General features: G+C 49.7%; 1 protein-coding gene across 1 annotated transcript in view; it reads left to right on the top strand.

Annotated features, from left to right (window-relative positions):
- STK32A (serine/threonine kinase 32A) overlaps positions 1 to 12,983 on the top strand; it is a 35,777-nt gene extending 22,794 nt beyond the window's left edge. Inside the window, exons 8-14 of the mRNA XM_072872638.1 lie at positions 1,807 to 1,896; positions 6,000 to 6,097; positions 8,051 to 8,167; positions 10,630 to 10,755; positions 11,827 to 11,955; positions 12,317 to 12,381; positions 12,893 to 12,983. Coding sequence (XP_072728739.1) covers positions 1,807 to 1,896; positions 6,000 to 6,097; positions 8,051 to 8,167; positions 10,630 to 10,755; positions 11,827 to 11,955; positions 12,317 to 12,381; positions 12,893 to 12,983 — 716 coding nt within the window. The remainder of the gene's footprint in view (positions 1 to 1,806; positions 1,897 to 5,999; positions 6,098 to 8,050; positions 8,168 to 10,629; positions 10,756 to 11,826; positions 11,956 to 12,316; positions 12,382 to 12,892) is intronic.
- The last annotated feature ends 3,439 nt before the right edge of the window (positions 12,984 to 16,422 follow it).

The raw sequence follows: 16,422 nt of genomic DNA, 5'->3' as shown, positions 1-16,422 counted from the left end.
ATTTCTTCGTCCTCGCCAGGTGCTGACATGGAGGTGGAAGTTAGGTGGTTGTGGCGTGATCCCAGGGCCTTCCGGATAAGGGTCGCGTCTGCCCGGTCTGGCTGCCTAGCAGCAGTGTCGGGAGGTGCAGGGACCAGGGCTCGGTGCGGGGCAGGGGCCAGTGCCTAACAGAGGTGGTCCTTGGCCCTGGCAACTCACAGCCCAAACACTGAACGTGCCCGGGTTTGCACAAAGCGTGGCAGGCCTGCTTCCCCCGGTGCTGGTCCTCTCCTGGCCTGTCTCCAGAGGAGCTGTACACGTCGTCCCGTGCCGCAGGACACTCAGTTCGGATGTGCACGCTCCAGGGTTCATTTTGCACGCTGGCCATGGCTAATACGGGGTGCGGGCAAGAGGATCATATGCTTTACACACTGCACGGTGTGTGGAAGAGACACAGGCAGGAACACAGACATGATACAGCGGTTTTAGGTGAAATCACAAATTCTACTTTTATTCCCCAAATTTTCCCGGCTAGATCAGATATTTGCAGCAGGCAAACTTGTATCACTGTTCTCATAGAACAGATATAGGCACAACTGTAAAGATTTACTTAAATGTTTCATAGCATCCAGACAAGACAACAGGACTTCATTACCAAGGCATCAACTTTTAGACATATAAAGGTGATCTTATTCTACTTGAACTCATGAACTAAAGAAGCAGTGAATTTCTAGCGGTTGAAGCTCATGTCTGAGGGAAGTATTATCATAGTGCCTCCATCAGTAGAAAGCCACTTTGATTTGATCTCTGTGGTTAGAGGGAACAGCAGCAACTCAGCCACCCTCTGTTGTTGCAGAGGAGGGTGATGACTCTGCAAAACACAACATCCAAAACATCTGATGCTTTTGATAACGAGCCCAGCTCTGTCAGGGGTGAGCACGTTCAGTGCCTTAGGAGAAGGTGCATGAGGTCAGGAAGAAGAAAAGACCGCCTGCATTTAATCAGAAGAATTAGGCTGAACTCACCCACAAGTTTCAAAGAAATTCACTTCAGTGAAGCCAGCCTTGTATTGATCACCTGTACTGCTGTACATGGTTGGTCTGCTCACTGATAAGAGTTTAGTGAATAAGGGATAATCAATTAATTGCTTGCAAAAAAAAAAAAAAAAAGTGCAAGTAAAAGAGCAGGCAGGAGCTAGGTGGAAGCATTTCCTTTCTCATCCCTGCAAATCACATCCACCTCTTATTTCCGTTTCGGTTCGCAGGCAGCAGCTGTGCATGTTGTAGCAGCGATGGCAGAAACCGTTCCTGCCCCACAAGGGGGCTTTCATGATGTCTGAATTTCTTGCGCAAGGCTCTTGCTTGCTGCCAAAGGTATTTTGTTCCATTGTAGAGACATCCTCTAAAGAAGAAAGTGGAGAGAGTGCTTAGTACCTGGGAGCACCAAAGGGCAAGTAGCTAGAAAGCCAAAAATATCAAGGATTTTTTTTTTTTTTCCCCCAAAACATAGTGGAATTTTTTCTGTGAGAAAAGGTCAGTTCTTTTTCCCCCCAGGTTTAGAAAGGCTCAAAACAATCATCATTAAATGATTTCTTGGAGAACTCAATTTTTTTGCTCCCCAAAGGGTAGATAAGGGGACATTTGCTGTAACGAGATACATCTGTAAGCAGCCTGCAAGCTGAAATACTTTCTATCAGTTCTCCCACCAGAATATTTTTTTCCTGGAAACTCCTTTCCGCAGAGTATTTTACTTTCAGTTTCTGGTTCAAAGCTGTTTCTTGTATGAAATTAAAGCAAATCAAGTTACACGTTAACCTCTGTCTTTCAGGACACGTGCACATCACCGATTTCAATATTGCCACGATGCTGACTAAAGAAATACAAGTCACCACCATTGCTGGCACAAAGCCGTATATGGGTAAGAACCGATGACAATTATGTATTCTTGAATTGGCATGTTGTGGGCTTGATTTGACAGCTGTGGTGGGATGCAGATGAAGTCTTTTTTGGTGAGGGTTTGAACTCTTTTCCTCCTGGTATGTAACAGAAAGCATGCATTTGTTTGAAATGAGGAACAGCCTCGAGAGGTGCTGCAGGGGAGCGTGACGGGAGCCCTTCCCCAGTAACACCCTGATGCAGCTGGAAAATGTGCATCCGTCTACTGATTCCGCACAACAGACCAAAGGAAGCGTACTGCAAACACAGATTTTAGTGCTGTTATGCCATACTGTACAGCATGGTTTTGATTATGAAGTAAGATAGTTGCACTCCTGAGGTCTCAGAGCATTTCACAAGCAGCAGCCAAGCCATGTAGCAATGATGAAATGCTCTTGCTACCCTTGAGAAGGAAAATGAAGCACAAAGGCTTGTATTTGGTCCCTCAGTACATTAGCACAAGTCTTACACTGCTGCATCAGTAGCTCATAACTTGAATTTTTATATAAACTGGATGCTTTAAAAACTAGGATTATTCTGTGTTTAGGCCAAGTGAGTAGACTTAAGACTTGCTGTTTTCCTGGGCTGCAGCATCCGCTCTGCATGGGAGGGAAGAGCCCGTATTTTGGTGTCAGGCTGACACAGTGGAGAGCATTGCTGTGCTGATGCCAGGTCTGCATCAGAAAGAGGCGACTGAGGCTTTAGCTCTGGTCTCTGCCGCTGAGGACAGCATCCTGCCTTCAAACAGCAGAACGGGAGGGCAGTTGTACCTGGGGTCTGCAGAGCACGGGGGGACGGGCGTGCATTGCCCCTAGGAAAGGGAGGCACCTCTGGTGCGGAAGCGGCCACCACAATTAGAAGGTAAATGCTGAGCCTATTTTTCAGTCTTTCTGAAAACCCCTCCTGTTGTACCTATGTTGCCAGTAGCAGCAGACGTGGCTATTTCTGCCAGCAAGTGAAAACCAGCCAGGTGCAGCCCCGGAAAGGGAGGTGTACAGAAGGGAAAGCCACGGCCAGGCTCTGGGGGGCTGTCGAGTCCGTTCCCCAGTGCTCAGCCCGGTTGCACACTGACCTGCCCGTGGTGTACAGAGCACAGTGCTGGTGCTGTGGAAGTGGGGTACCAGCCTCCAGGTGCCCACAGAGCTGAGTGTGGGCTGGTTGCTACAGCTGCATACCATCCCCTTCCCCTGCTTTTTTCAGTTCACAAAAAATGCAGGTTTTAGGAAGCTTTTTTATCTCCAGGCAATGGCATGGGACTAGTCCCAGGCTAGAAAACTTGTCAGGCAGCTGTCGGAGTGCATGGGGGGATGTTCTCCTGGGGCAAAGGGGCTCTGGAGCCAGTGGATCGCTCCACGGCAGCCTTGGGTCAGCTGGAGAAACAGTTTTCATGAGCAAATCAAGACACGCACGTGGAAGGAAGACACACAGTGATTGCTCCTGATGCAGACCTCATTTCCTTACTACTCAAAAAAAAAATTGCTTCTTTTTCTTTTCCCCTTTATAAGGGGAGTACAGAAAACTTACTTACGTTCACTTACTGGTCAAATCAGTGAAGCAGCTGACTTTTCAGACAGCACGGGACCCACCTGATACTTACCACACAAGCACAGTTAATAAGCATAAAGCAAAGTTACATTGACATACCTGGGAGGAACTGGGGCCAGAGCATGCAGGTAATGAAGCAGAGAGAAATATCCTGCGCTAATGCTAAAAGAAATCCTGTGCAAACATTACACAGAAAAGTCTTTGTAACCATAAATTCAACCTTCCTAAGTGAAGCAAAAACACTCAAAAGCATTTCTATACAGCTAACACAACCCCTTCCACACAAAACACGTACTTTCATATGCAGTAACACTGTCTCTCAGACCTAAATAACGCAGCCTCCCTACAGCTGTTGTGCAGCCAAATCCCGTAGGGCATTCCAAGTCCCCTGGGAATCTCCTTGTGATCAAGGTGCCCAAACTGAACTTTCACCTTTGCACCACCAGTGCAATCCTTTTAAAAAGGAAAACATGCACAAAAAGAAAGCATTGCTCCCTGTTTTGTTTTTTTAGAGCACTTCTTGCCTCCCAGCTCACGCAGAAATCCTACAGTATTTTTTTTCCTTACTCTCAAAAGGGAAATTTGTTTGCTAAGAAAGAGCGTTTCAGTCTGTGCCGCCACCCACTTCCTATTAGCCTGGTAACCTCCTCCTAAAAAGCTGTGGCTCTCAGGCTTCCTTCAGTTAAAATTTGCTTTTCCCTGCCAAGGGTGCAGTTGGCACTATGTCTACGTTTACACTGCATAGTAACGTTCCTGCTTTCGTTCACTGTGTGAGGCTGTATTTAGGCTCTGCCAGACTGAAGTACTTTAAATATGAACAAAGAGATATGAGTGGGACGGGAACAGCTTTCCAACATGAAGATCTACTGAGCACTAGTTGAGGGCAGAGAGGCTTTCTGGCGGAGGTGAGGAGATACTCAGGCCGATTTTACGCCTAGATTCAGTGAATTAGGGTTAGTGCTTATGCCGAAGCACATTTACTGTGGCATGGTGGGCAAGTCCTGTGTCAGCAACAGGAGTTTATTCTTGTTGGGCTTTGTGGGCAGAGAAGCACTGAGAGATCCACGTGGAGGCGTGTCCAGAGATTTAGCGTGTCCAGAGAAGGGCAACGGAGCCGGGGAAGGGTCTGGAGCACAAGGCTGATGGGGAGCGGCTGAGGGACCCGGGGTTGTTCAGCCTGGAGAAAAGGAGGCTGAGGGGAGACCTCATCGCTCTCTACAACTGCCTGAAAGGAGGGTGGAGAGAGGTGGGGGTCGGTCTCTTCTCCCAGGTAACAAGTGACAGGATGAGAGGAGATGGCCTCAAGTTGCGCCAGGGGAGGTTTAGACTGGATATTAGGAAATTTTACTTCACTGAAAGGGTTGTCCAGCACTGGAACAGGCTGCCCAGGGAAGGGGTTGAGTCGCCATCCCTGGGGGTATTTAAAAGCCGTTTGGATGAGGTGCTTAGGGACATGGTGTAGTGGTGGTCTTGGTAGTGTTAGGTTTACGGTTGGACTCGATGATCTTAAAGGTCTTTTCCAACCTGTACAATTCTGTGATTCTGTGGAGGGGACCGTGGGGCTGTCGGGTGCCCAGGAGCGGGAGCACTGCGGTGCAGGAAGGGCTCTGCACCAGGACGCTTGGCATTACAGTGCTTTGTGCCCTGCAGGAAATTATCGGGGTCTAGTGAATCTCTTAGTGATTATGTAAAGCATTCTATAATCCAAATGAATTGGATTGTGTTTATTGCACATTAAACATTCCAGTTGTGAAGGTGATGGCACACCTGTTTCTCAGGGCCATCCCATCATTTACACACATTCATCAATTAAGTTTTGTAACAGTCCACTGAAGTAGAAATTATTGACGGTCCATTTCACCAGTGGGGAGAGTAAGGCACAGAGGAGCTGAAACGCTTGTTTGGGTTTTAACAGAGTAGAAAATGTTTCATACCGTGCTAATTGCAGGTGTCGTTAGTCAGCAGGGTCAAGGTTTCAAGGCGTGTCTGTTCCCAGGGCAGGCAAGCATCTGGGCTAAGCTGGCGGGCTGGAAGTGGGTCAGGTCTGGCTCGCACCGAGGCCGCGTGCGGGGCTGAGCAGGGCACGAGGTCGGCGGGTCCCGGTGTGCGGCCGCAGGGAGCAGCACCAGCGGCGGCACGGCGCTTGTCGGGGCGGGAGGTCAGGGTGGGTTGCACGCGGGTGTTTGCGCTTCCCTCCACGCTGAGGCTCCTGGGCGTGGGATTCCTCTGCCTTGCAAGGCTGAGACAGCAGGCGAGGAACCTGACAAAAACCGAAAAATGAATTACTGCAAGGAAACCCATGCGTTCTGATTCGTGTCCGCCTCAGCGATGTTTCGGTAAAGGACCAGTCTACCAGCCATATGCCGTTGTTTTGAAGGAAAAAGCAGAAATTTTCAAAGGCATTGTAACAGGTAATACACTAATTTGTGTCCTAGGTGGAATAGCAGGGATGCTCTCTGTGGCATGGATCAAGCATTCGGTGTTGCTGATTTCCACTTGAGATTGCAGCAAGGCAAACTTTCCTTTTTCTGTATTTCGCAGCACCTGAAATGTTTAACTCCACAAAACCCACCGGCTATTCCTTCGCTGTGGACTGGTGGTCACTGGGAATCACTGCCTACGAGCTGCTCAGGACCCGGGTACTGTGCGCGGCTCCTGTCCCCATCCGTCTCTTTCCTTAAACACTGTTGGAAAGGTTAATGTTTTTTAGTGGGGATGAAAGGGTCAAGCCAAATTCAAGGCTTTAAGGGTTATTACAGCACAGGAAGCAGAAACCACATCTTCACCAGGGTTCTTGAGAGCACAGCTAAGAGCTTAGAGAAACTGTCGCAATACAGAACAGCGCGTCACGACAGTTCCCCGCTGCGCCCGAGGGCCTCTGGGTTGGCGTAAGCTGGGCAACACAAACGAGTGACAACTCCTGAAGTTTGGGCTGCAATATAATTTACTTTGGGCTCCCATTCTGCAAGGAAAAAAAGAAAACTTGAGAAAAAAAGTCTTATTGCTGTTGTAATAAGACTGAGCAGTTTGAGCGAAAGCAAACCGCAATGTGTAAATTATTAATAAAGCACCATCCCTGACTGTCACGTCAGTGTTCTGCCGCTGACTCAAGTACGGCTGGGGGCCTTGTAGACAGACAATTTAGATTAGTGTTTTGGAAGTGTAAAAAAAGTGGGACAAAATTATTTAAATTACATTCTTCTAAGCAAAAGGTTGTTTAATATCTTGTGGGGCTAGGAAACTTCTTTCAGTACGAGTATGCAAAACACGTTTTTAAGAAACTCTGTCATCAGTCTTTGCAGAATGCCTAAAAAAATGTGTATTTATGAATATATTCTAAAGAACAGATTTTCAAATGAATTTGAGTACTTCAAATTGTGAGTGGTCAAGTTAGTACACATTAAGGGGACATGGCTGTCTGACCTGTTGGGTAACTGAAGCCATGTGCCCCCTGTAAACATATTAATATAATATTTGAGTTTTCCAGTTGTAATGTGAACTGAATTGCAGGACTGGTCATCACGTTGACTTTTGACTTGATGGCACTGTTTCCAAAGATGGGAGTGGAAGTGCTGTCGGGTGCTCAAACCTGATGGCACAGCCGTGGCTAAGATGGTGGCACCGGTGGTGGTCACCACATGGGGGAAGTGAAGGGAGACCTTGAGGTCCATCTAGTGTCGGTACGCGTTAAGCACAATGCACCTGATTTGATCTCACAATTCATAGATGCTATTTTTTTTAAATGTACTTTTATGTACTTAAATGTACTACTACACCCTCACCCTCCCCGAAATACTGTAAAAATCCAGGAATCAAAAATCTTTCAAAATGGAAACACTTTACCATCATAAATTCTCTTTCAAAATAGGCAGTAGGATTGCTGTAGTTAGGAGTTAAACGTGGAGGTGACGGTACTGCCCGATGACACCGGCTGTACCTTGCCCGTCACTGCGGACTGAGTTCCCGGCTGCTCGGCTGGTGCCGGGGTGGCCTGGCTCCGCTCCTGCTGGCACCAAGTACTCCTCAGAGGCGGCTCAGCCACCCTGCGCCATGACACTGGTCACGGGGCAGAAGGGACGGGCCATCCCGCAGCCTGGTGTCACACCCAGGACTTGTCACCCTTCCTGGGACATTATTTTTTCAGCTGATTTGATAGGTGGGAGAAATCCTGCTCCTTTTTACTTGCGTCGTCGCCAACGTGAGTGAAGAACTGAAAACAGCAGCACATTTTACGGGGAAAACTGGGAATGCTCTAACCCTAGCACCATATATGTAAAATCCTTTTTGATGGCCTTTTAAGATACAAATACTGAAAAGGCCAAGAAAACACAAGCTGGCTAATGACTCTGACTTTGGGGGTTTGCCTCTATCTGCCATGCTGTTTAGATACCCAGTTATCATCATTGCTCTTGCTGACATGATTATTTTGTTTATTTCAACTGAGCTACGATCGCACAGGGAGAGACTTTCAACGGAGGCTTGGGGAGAGTACAGAGAGACTTTTTTTGGAGCTTCTTTGCTCTAAAAAGATTTCCCAAGGAGTCTGAAAAAACAGATAAATTAAAATGCTTTCCTTCTGGCATTTTTCACAGAGGCCGTATCATATTCGCTCCAACACTTCCACAAATGAAATTGCTCACATGCTCAAGACGGCTGCAGTGATGTACCCTGCTGCTTGGTCCGCAGACATGGTGTCGCTAATCAAAAAGGTGAGGGCAGCCGTGGAAGCGGGTGGCTTCGGGCCGGGGGTGTTGTGTCCGGGCGCCTGCTGAAGGCAGCCGGTCCTTCCAGTCTGCTTTGTGGCCTTTGCCGTAACTTGTGGGGATTCGTTGCAAATTGTGTCCAGACCCAGCGGTGGTGACCTTCAGACGGTACCGTATGGTAAATGCCCAGCTTTTAATGTTGTAGCCGCACTGGTGTAATGAGCAGCTCGCAGTGCCGCGCCCCGGACTGATGGGGATGAAGTTTGTGCTGGCAAGCACCGCTGCTGCTAGTGCCGCTCTTCTAAGGACACGTGCAGGCTTTGCTTCCAGAGTTTCTCCTATAACTTTGTCTCTCTGGAATAACGTAACAGAAGTAGATACTAATATATGTGTCAATAAATTTGGCAAAAAAATGCATATTTTTTTAAATTAAAAAAAATGAATTTCCCAATAATGAGAAGATTTGCAAGAAGTGCTGACACTATTGCAGTCCTTTGATGCCATCTGGTTTATGCACCACTGTAATTATTTTTTAATAAAGCTGTTATCAAAATTTCTTCAAAATCATTACTGGAATAATTTTGAAGCTGAAGTAATGTTTGAAGTGAAGCCGTATCTTCAATAAACAAAACTATCGCTTGACAGTGCCAGACACTTTGCATACAGTGGCAGCAAAGCTGAAATACTGAACCCTGCATAACAGCACTAGCTGCAAATTTTGGAAAGTATGTAAATAGTTTTCTAATTTTCACATAAGTGTAGGCAATAAAGTAGTACTTAATGTAGCCTTCATCTATTTTTTGTTCCAAATAGTACGTAGAAGTATTTGTCATCTCTAATGAAATACTCTCAAACTTTTTAATGAAAGTGAGACATCCATTCTTTGCTGAGGCAGAATCATGGCATATTTGCCAAGAAGAAAATTGAAGAATATCTCCATTTGCTTAAAATTAAATGGAGCTAATATTTCACTAAGCCTAGCAGTAATATAGGGATATTTACTGCAGATGTCCTCTGCGTTGTTATGTTGGAAGTTTGTTCCTGGACCACAACATGCCGCAAGCCATATAGGCTCCCTTGTGAATAAATAATGCAATGTCACAATTATTTAAATTTCCAAGTGCCCCTTTGCGTCTGGTTTAACAACCAGATGTATTATATATGAGGCCAACTGTGGTTCTGTCCTGGCTCAAACATCTCCTGTGAATTTTTGTATTTATTAACGTTCAAGGCAAATTATCATTCATGCGGAGCCGCATCACGCGCGTTAGGACTGGAGCACAGCGCTCCGCAGAAGGAAATGCGTCGTGAGGGACGTCTCTGTTCCGCACGCTCTGCACAGCCCTCGCTGCCCACCCCAGCTGCACGCCAGCACGAGGCGGGGGCCGGGGGGCCGCCTCATCCGCCCCTTCCCGGAGGGTTTGGATTCTCTGGTTTTCCTGCTAGATTTTTGGAGTGTGTCCTGTCAGGAGTTTGTGCAGTGTTGAATCCTTGAACTCCAGAGACACGCGTCAGTCATTTCCTTCCACACAAGCAATTCCTACAGCAGTGTTAAAAAAATGCTGAAAATAAGCAGCGTGAATCCATTATTCACATGGGAATTATACTTATGAATATTCCATTACTAGGGTGAGCAAATGGGATGTTTTACTGATATGGTATTAAATTGGGAACACAAAGGCATGACTTTAACTCCCCGTTCTGAAACAAATGGTTATTTTTAAGCTTGGACAAATTGTTTAATGTCACCGCCGCCTCATCGCCTGCTCCTAACACGGGGATGAAAGTTGTTCATAGAAACGAGAATAAATAGAGTTAAAGATTGTGAGCCCCTGGCATACGCTGGTGAAGGGAAGCTGAGCCAGAGCAATGGAAGAGAGGCACCCGCTCGAAGCGCCGGTGTTCGTGCAGTGTCACCGGCGCTGCGTGTCCCGGGCCCCGTTCAGCGGAGCCTGGGGACGGCACATGGCGCGGGAGCGGGGCGGCCGGCCCCGGGCGCCGCAGCGCGGTGTTGCGCTCCGCGGGGTGTCCCCGGGACGCCTCCCTGAGCCCCAGTGACGGAGACAGAGGCCGCGGTGACCCCAGCGGCTGCTCCTTGTCACCAGGTGAGGCACGGCCGACCCTGCGGACCGGCCCAAACCGGAAACCTGCCTCGGCCTCGCACTTGGCAATGACGGGCAAAGCTGCCCTGGGGTTCCGTCCCCAGGGCCTCCGTAACTGCACGCCATCACCGCAGCCCTCGGCGGTTCCCCGGCTCCCTCTGACAGTCCCACTCACCACGGGCAAAACCAGCTCCTTCTCGAAAAGCAGCTACCGACAGATGCACACTCAACAGTCTGATGGTCGTTCCCCTGCCCCAGCCGCTACCGGGTGTAACTCTGCCACTGACACATCTGTATGCACCTAATCTCTGATTTCGCATCTCAGGGTCTCACTTTCTCACCTCTTCCATTTAACTCTTGCTGCAGTTGCTTGAGCCGAACCCCGAGAAGCGTTTTTCTCAGCTGAGAGATGTCCAGGACTTCCCATATCTGTCAGATGTGAACTGGGATGCTGTTCTCCAGAAAAGGATAATGCCAGAATTCATTCCCACAGTAAGGCAATTTTAACTTAAAAGGTTCTCAGTGTGCACAAGCATTAGATGCTGCAGCCTGTCCTCGTGCTGGCACCAGATCATGGGAAGTTCTTACAAATTTCCACAAGAGCACCAGGTGTCGTGAGGTACAGGGGAAAAGAGAGGCAAGGGCAAAATTTTCACTTCCCTATGGGTGTAATAAAGAGTAATGGGGGGTGACTACAAAGTGTGGGTGCCCCAAAATTGATCTGCTCTCTTTATAATATTCCCAGAATTTCTGGATGCAGAACTGGTCTTACACGCTCCGGACTGTCCATGGCATGCTAGATGAAACACGCGCCGGCAGTGCTTGTGAGCCGTCCTGCGCCCAGCCGCCTCTCTGAGCAGCCCTGCTTAGGACTAGCTCTTCAAACGCAAAACCCAATGAGCGGACGTGGGCTCATTAGCAGCCTGGAGATCACCCACCATTTTATGATATTGTTTCTTCCTGTAATGACTCTCCCTAACAAGCCCATTGTTCATAGTAAAATAACAAATACAGTAGATTAGCGTTTCTGATCCTTTTTTAATTGGAGTAAAGCAGCACAGAAGTAGCATAACCCTTCCGGAAAATAATCCAAGGACTGTTGTGTGCAGTGTTACTCTGACTGGTTTTCAGCCAAACAAAAGTTGGGCTAAACTATGAATATTTGCTAATTGTATGTATTTTGCCCCTCTGTTGGTGGTTTTCTTTGTAGTGGGTGTACGCGTCTTGCTTTAAAACCAGCTTTGCAGGCTGCTGTGCTCCTCCCAGCAGAGGCAGAGCCCAGCCGAGACACACGGTCCTTGTCCTCACCCTCACTGTCACTTCGAAGCAGCCAAAGGGCTGAGTAGAAGCAGTGAACACAAAAGAGCAATTGCCACACCTTGGCAACGTCTCCTGGCTGAGGGAACTGATAAAATATGTCAGAAGTACAGGAGGTGTTCTGGCTATGTGTGCGGTTGTAATCAGTTTATTTTTTACAAAATTTAGCTCCCAGATGCAGTCCAATTTATGAGACTCTTCAAGACAGGCTCTGACCACTTAAGGCCACCTCTCTCTCCCCTCCAGAAAGGCAGACTGAACTGTGACCCAACCTTTGAACTGGAAGAAATGATCCTAGAATCCAAACCTCTTCACAAGAAAAAAAAGCGCTTGGCTAAGAAGGAGAAAGACACCAGCAAAACCAATTCCTCCCAGGTGAGAGCAAGCAGGTACAAGCGTGTGGTCAAGGAATTCTCTCATTTTCCAAGAAAGCTGATTGCCATCGAGCAAGACCACAGCAAACTGTTTAAATAGACCTTTTTTTTTTTTTTTTCCCCTTGTGACCAACTTTATTCCCAAGACTCTTCCGCATCTTCCCTTTGGTGGAAGGCAGCATGTATATGCACTGGTTTTGTATGAGAGGAGGCTCTTAATGCCATTCTCCCCACCGCAGTGCTAAAGATGCTCTATACCTAAAGATACCGCTATATCTCCTTGAAATTGTCCTTGTAATGTCTTTCTGTGTCAATTGTGAATTTATTTCCCATCTCTTTATTTTTCTACTCCAATGTGAAAGGCCTGCCATCTTCAAAAGCACCTAGAGATGCTCCAGAGGGACTTCATTGTTTTCAACAGAGAAAAGTAAGTACTGATACAGAGGCAGCATCAGAGGCTCCGGCCCTTGCCAAAGCCTTTGACAGACCTGGGGCTTGGGCCACCTCGGCAAATGCTGCAGATGGGGTTCAGGAGCTTACTAACGAGGCAGCTGAGGAGAGCAGGTACTGGTGAATGCTGGTTGATCTGTCGTCTGCCAGGGACTGGCGTGGCATTCCTCTTCTTGAGCTGGAGGGCTGGGCCCGCAGCCATGAACTGCATTAATTGCCCTGTTGGTGCAGGCAGACTGTTACTGCGGGGGCTCGGTGCTGCGGGGGCTCGGCGCTGCGGGGGCTCGGTGCTGCGGGGGCTCGGTGCTGCGGGGGCTCGGTGCTGCGGGGGCTCAGCGCTGCGGGGGGTTCAGCGCAGTCCCTGCAGGGCGAGTGGCGGCTCGTGCCAGGGAACAGGATGCTCCCAGGCAGCCACACCACTGCGTGGGCCTTGGCGCTGCCTGGGCTTTCTTTCCCTCACAGCTCAACCATCCCTTTCTCTCTCTAAGGGTGAGACACCACCACAACGACATCCAGCCCGTAACACTGGCAAAAAGCAGAGGCACCTACAAGGAGAACAACCAGAACAACAACCTCTGAGAGCAGCGCAGCCCCTGCTGGAGCTTTGCTCGTGGGGCCAGCGCACACCCACCCACACACCTTCACGACGCCGGGCCATCGGACTCGTCCACTGCTGCCGGGGCACTGCTGCCAGCCCAGGGCAGGGCGGCCGGGCGGGAGCTGGGGCACCCACTCCCTCTGCCTTCCACCCCAGAGCCGGCAGATCCTGGGTGTGGGGCAGAGACTGTGGGTGCTGCCTCCGCAATTTGCCACAGTCAGTTAGACTCAGATCCTATTATTTTGCCTTTCTTGGTGGCAGGAATGTGACTGTGTGAAAATGGATGAGACAGTATTGACCCTTTCAGCTTGGCTAGCCAGCATCACCGCCCTTGCTGCTGCCTGCCAGGTGACCGCCAGCAGCGTAACCGAGGGGTTGAGCGTGCATCAGTTGTAGAGGCAGCATCGCTGCTATCAGTCTTGGTGATGGGTCCGCGAGAGCACTGTGGGTCCAGGCTCTGCGGAGGTCGGGACTCCCGCAGAGGCTCACAGCTGGAAGAGGCTGCTCTCAGCCACAGGGCCTCCACCAGCGCATGGAGACAAAGGTGGCCTTTGCTTACAGGTGCCTCCTGCGAACATCCCGTGAGTGCGGGCACGGAGGGCTGGGAGTGGCGATGATCTCCGTCTTTAGCTGGGAGGAGGCAGCAAAGGTTTCTTCCTCTCTCCGTGCTGGTTCCTGTACCCGTTTCTCGCAGAGTGGGGCTGGCTGGTGGGTGATCAGAGCACGCAGACAGATGTGGAAATGGAGGTAACACCCAGGCAGTGACGAATAACCGGCATCCAGATGCTTTTCCAGGCCACCCTGAAAATCCCATTCACCATCACATTAAACTGCTGCAACTCACAATCTGATGGGGTTTGGCTTCCAACACCAGAGGTAGATTTGAATGTGTATTTTTAATTTCTCTACCACTGAAATCACGCTTGATTTAAGCAGCTAGTGTTTGCAGGAACAGCTGTACTCCTGGTGCAGTCTTTGCTAGGACTGAGATTGGCCAAAGCATTTCTATTACGGTAATGCTGGGAAGGATGCTATTATTTAAATGCTTTGGCAGAGCTGAGGTTTCACCTCCTTATTTGACATTTTTCCTATTCTCAGCAATATAATGTGTGTGATGAACCATTTGCCTCCCAAAGGTGTTCTTTGTATCCCCTGTGCCTTCCTGTCTCTCTCTGGCTAAATCTGATCAACTAAAAAAAAAAATCTGAATAAAACCAACAGCAAAGGAAAGGCTCCTTCCCAGATGATCAAAAGTCAATGTTACTTCTGAGATCACTTGCATAGCAAGGCAGAATGGGTGTTCCACTTGCCCAGAGCCCACTAGGACTTTACTGGACTCTCAGTTTAAATCTGCTTTTCCCCTGGCTGAAGACTTTCAGACACCCTCTGCCTATGGAGCTGTGGATTCGGTCCATTACTGACACAGCTTGGTGCAGTAGACTTCCCAGTGGTCTTCACAGCTGCTTCTGGTGGACTGACACATGAATAATCCCTCTCTCATTGATCTGATGATGGCTGTCCGGTTTGCTTTGGGAAATGTGCAGTTTATGCATGTGCACAGGCAAGTGGCCATCCCTGTGACTGCTGGCAGAGAAGCATCTCTGCTCCCGCAAGCATGCCTGAATCCAAGGCAGGGGATCGCCCGTCCGAGCAACTGACCAGAACGTCCTGTCTGCCTGTTCTGCCTCTGCAGTGGCACGGAGCGGGCATCCCAGCACTGAGCAGCTCAGTCACAGTTTGCACCTAAAAATAAGCTTTAGTTAGGTGTCTTCCACTTTCTGGTCCCTCCTAGAGCGGCAGTGGTGGGGTGTCCCACTGCCGGCTGCTCCCTAGCTAGCGTATGACCTCAGCGTAGGAAGAGGTTTCCTGCCAGGGTGCAGCAGCCAGACCTTCCCCTGCTCAGACCAGCTCAGGAGCCTTCCCGGGGATTGCGTTCCGTGGCTGGGTCTCCCCTCCGAGCGGGCGGTGTCTCTTGGGGAATGCAGCAGAGCGCATCTGTGCTGCAGAACGGCTGAGCAGGGCAGCCCAGCATGGTCACGGCGGGTCTGTCCGGGGTCCCATCCAGGCCCTCTCCCACCACCTCTGGGGGATGGATTCTCTGGGCAGTCTGGTTTGTGGTGGGTGACGCTGGGGGAGCCCCCACTCCACTCCCTCTGTGCTAAGAGCTCTGGTGTTTGCCTCTGTGCCTCCTCCCTGCCCCCTCCAACCCCCAGGGGACAGCTTCTGTGCTGCTTTCACCCATCCGGCTTTTTTTGGCAGTAATTTCTAACAGAGATGTGAGTGGCACAAATGTGGTTGTAGGTCCTGGTATCTTTGTTAACAGGTAGGGTATAGGGAGGATGCTGGCACAGCAACGCAAAGGGGGCCTGTTCTGACTTGCACGGTGCATCCTCTTCCCGACATGGTGCCATGACAGTATGTACCTTCACCTCCGTACCATGAAGAGAAGCAGCTCCCCAGCTTTAGATGACTATAGCAGTTTCTTTGCTGCCATCACATGAAGGTGGCAGGGTAAGGGGAAGGTGGTTCTGGGCGAAGGCTGCAGGGACCGAGGGCTGCAGCACTGGCTGTGCGGCGTGCCCTGGTTTCCTCTGCGCAGCTGGCGAGTGCCCCGCAGGCACGTGGGCTGACGCGCTGCCATACCCCCACCTTCTTCCACACGCTGTGCCCGATAGCCTGGTTTTATTTGCTCGGGTCAGGCTCTTGGCATAGTTGCAGCACAGCGTGCGTGCAGGGCTGGGGAGCCGGGGGCAGCAGCATCGCTGTACGCTGCTAGCACGGAAACAACCAACCAGGAAAGCGTGACCCTTTTCTGTCCAGGGAGCTGCAAAGCTGCAGGGGAATCAGTTCACCAGTAAGTGGTTATCCAAGTCCTCAGAGGGGGTCATTGCAATGGGAAAGCCACCTTTTCCTGCTGAGTCACAGCACACCCAAATTAGTATCTCTGTCGCTGTGTTCTTGCTCTCCCCTTCCCCAGCCGTCCTTGCTTTCTAGCAGTAAGACTGCTGAGCGGGTAGGGGTCTCCATGTCTCTCTGCCTTGACTTGTCCTCCTTGGGGCTAGCCAGAGCACCTGCAGCGTTTTCCATTGATCCTTTATTCTTTGCCCAGTCCTGCACCAGGTCTGGGGGGGTCGGGGGCCAGGCGCGGTCGAGAGGGACTGTGCCAACAGTTGTACCTGTCCCCCACTCAGCACACAGCTACAATCACCTCACTCTCGTGTGGGTAGCAGGAAGGTTCATACACCATAAATGTGTTTGTCTGGGGCCCCAGATGAGGAAACTAGCCCTGCTCCTTGCTAGGGAAAAATCTGTTGCTGCCTAAATACTGTTGTACTGGCTGACAAAAAAAAAAAAAACAAAACTCAAGAACTTAAATGGTAAGAACATCGCATCTTTAAAAATTCCCCAAAGACTTCTAAA

This window comes from Ciconia boyciana, chromosome 9 (genome assembly GCF_034638445.1).
Source record: "Ciconia boyciana chromosome 9, ASM3463844v1, whole genome shotgun sequence".
Lineage (NCBI taxonomy): Eukaryota > Metazoa > Chordata > Aves > Ciconiiformes > Ciconiidae > Ciconia > Ciconia boyciana.
Note: the sequence above shows the minus strand (reverse complement) of the source record. Positions and strands in the feature narration are given on the sequence as shown.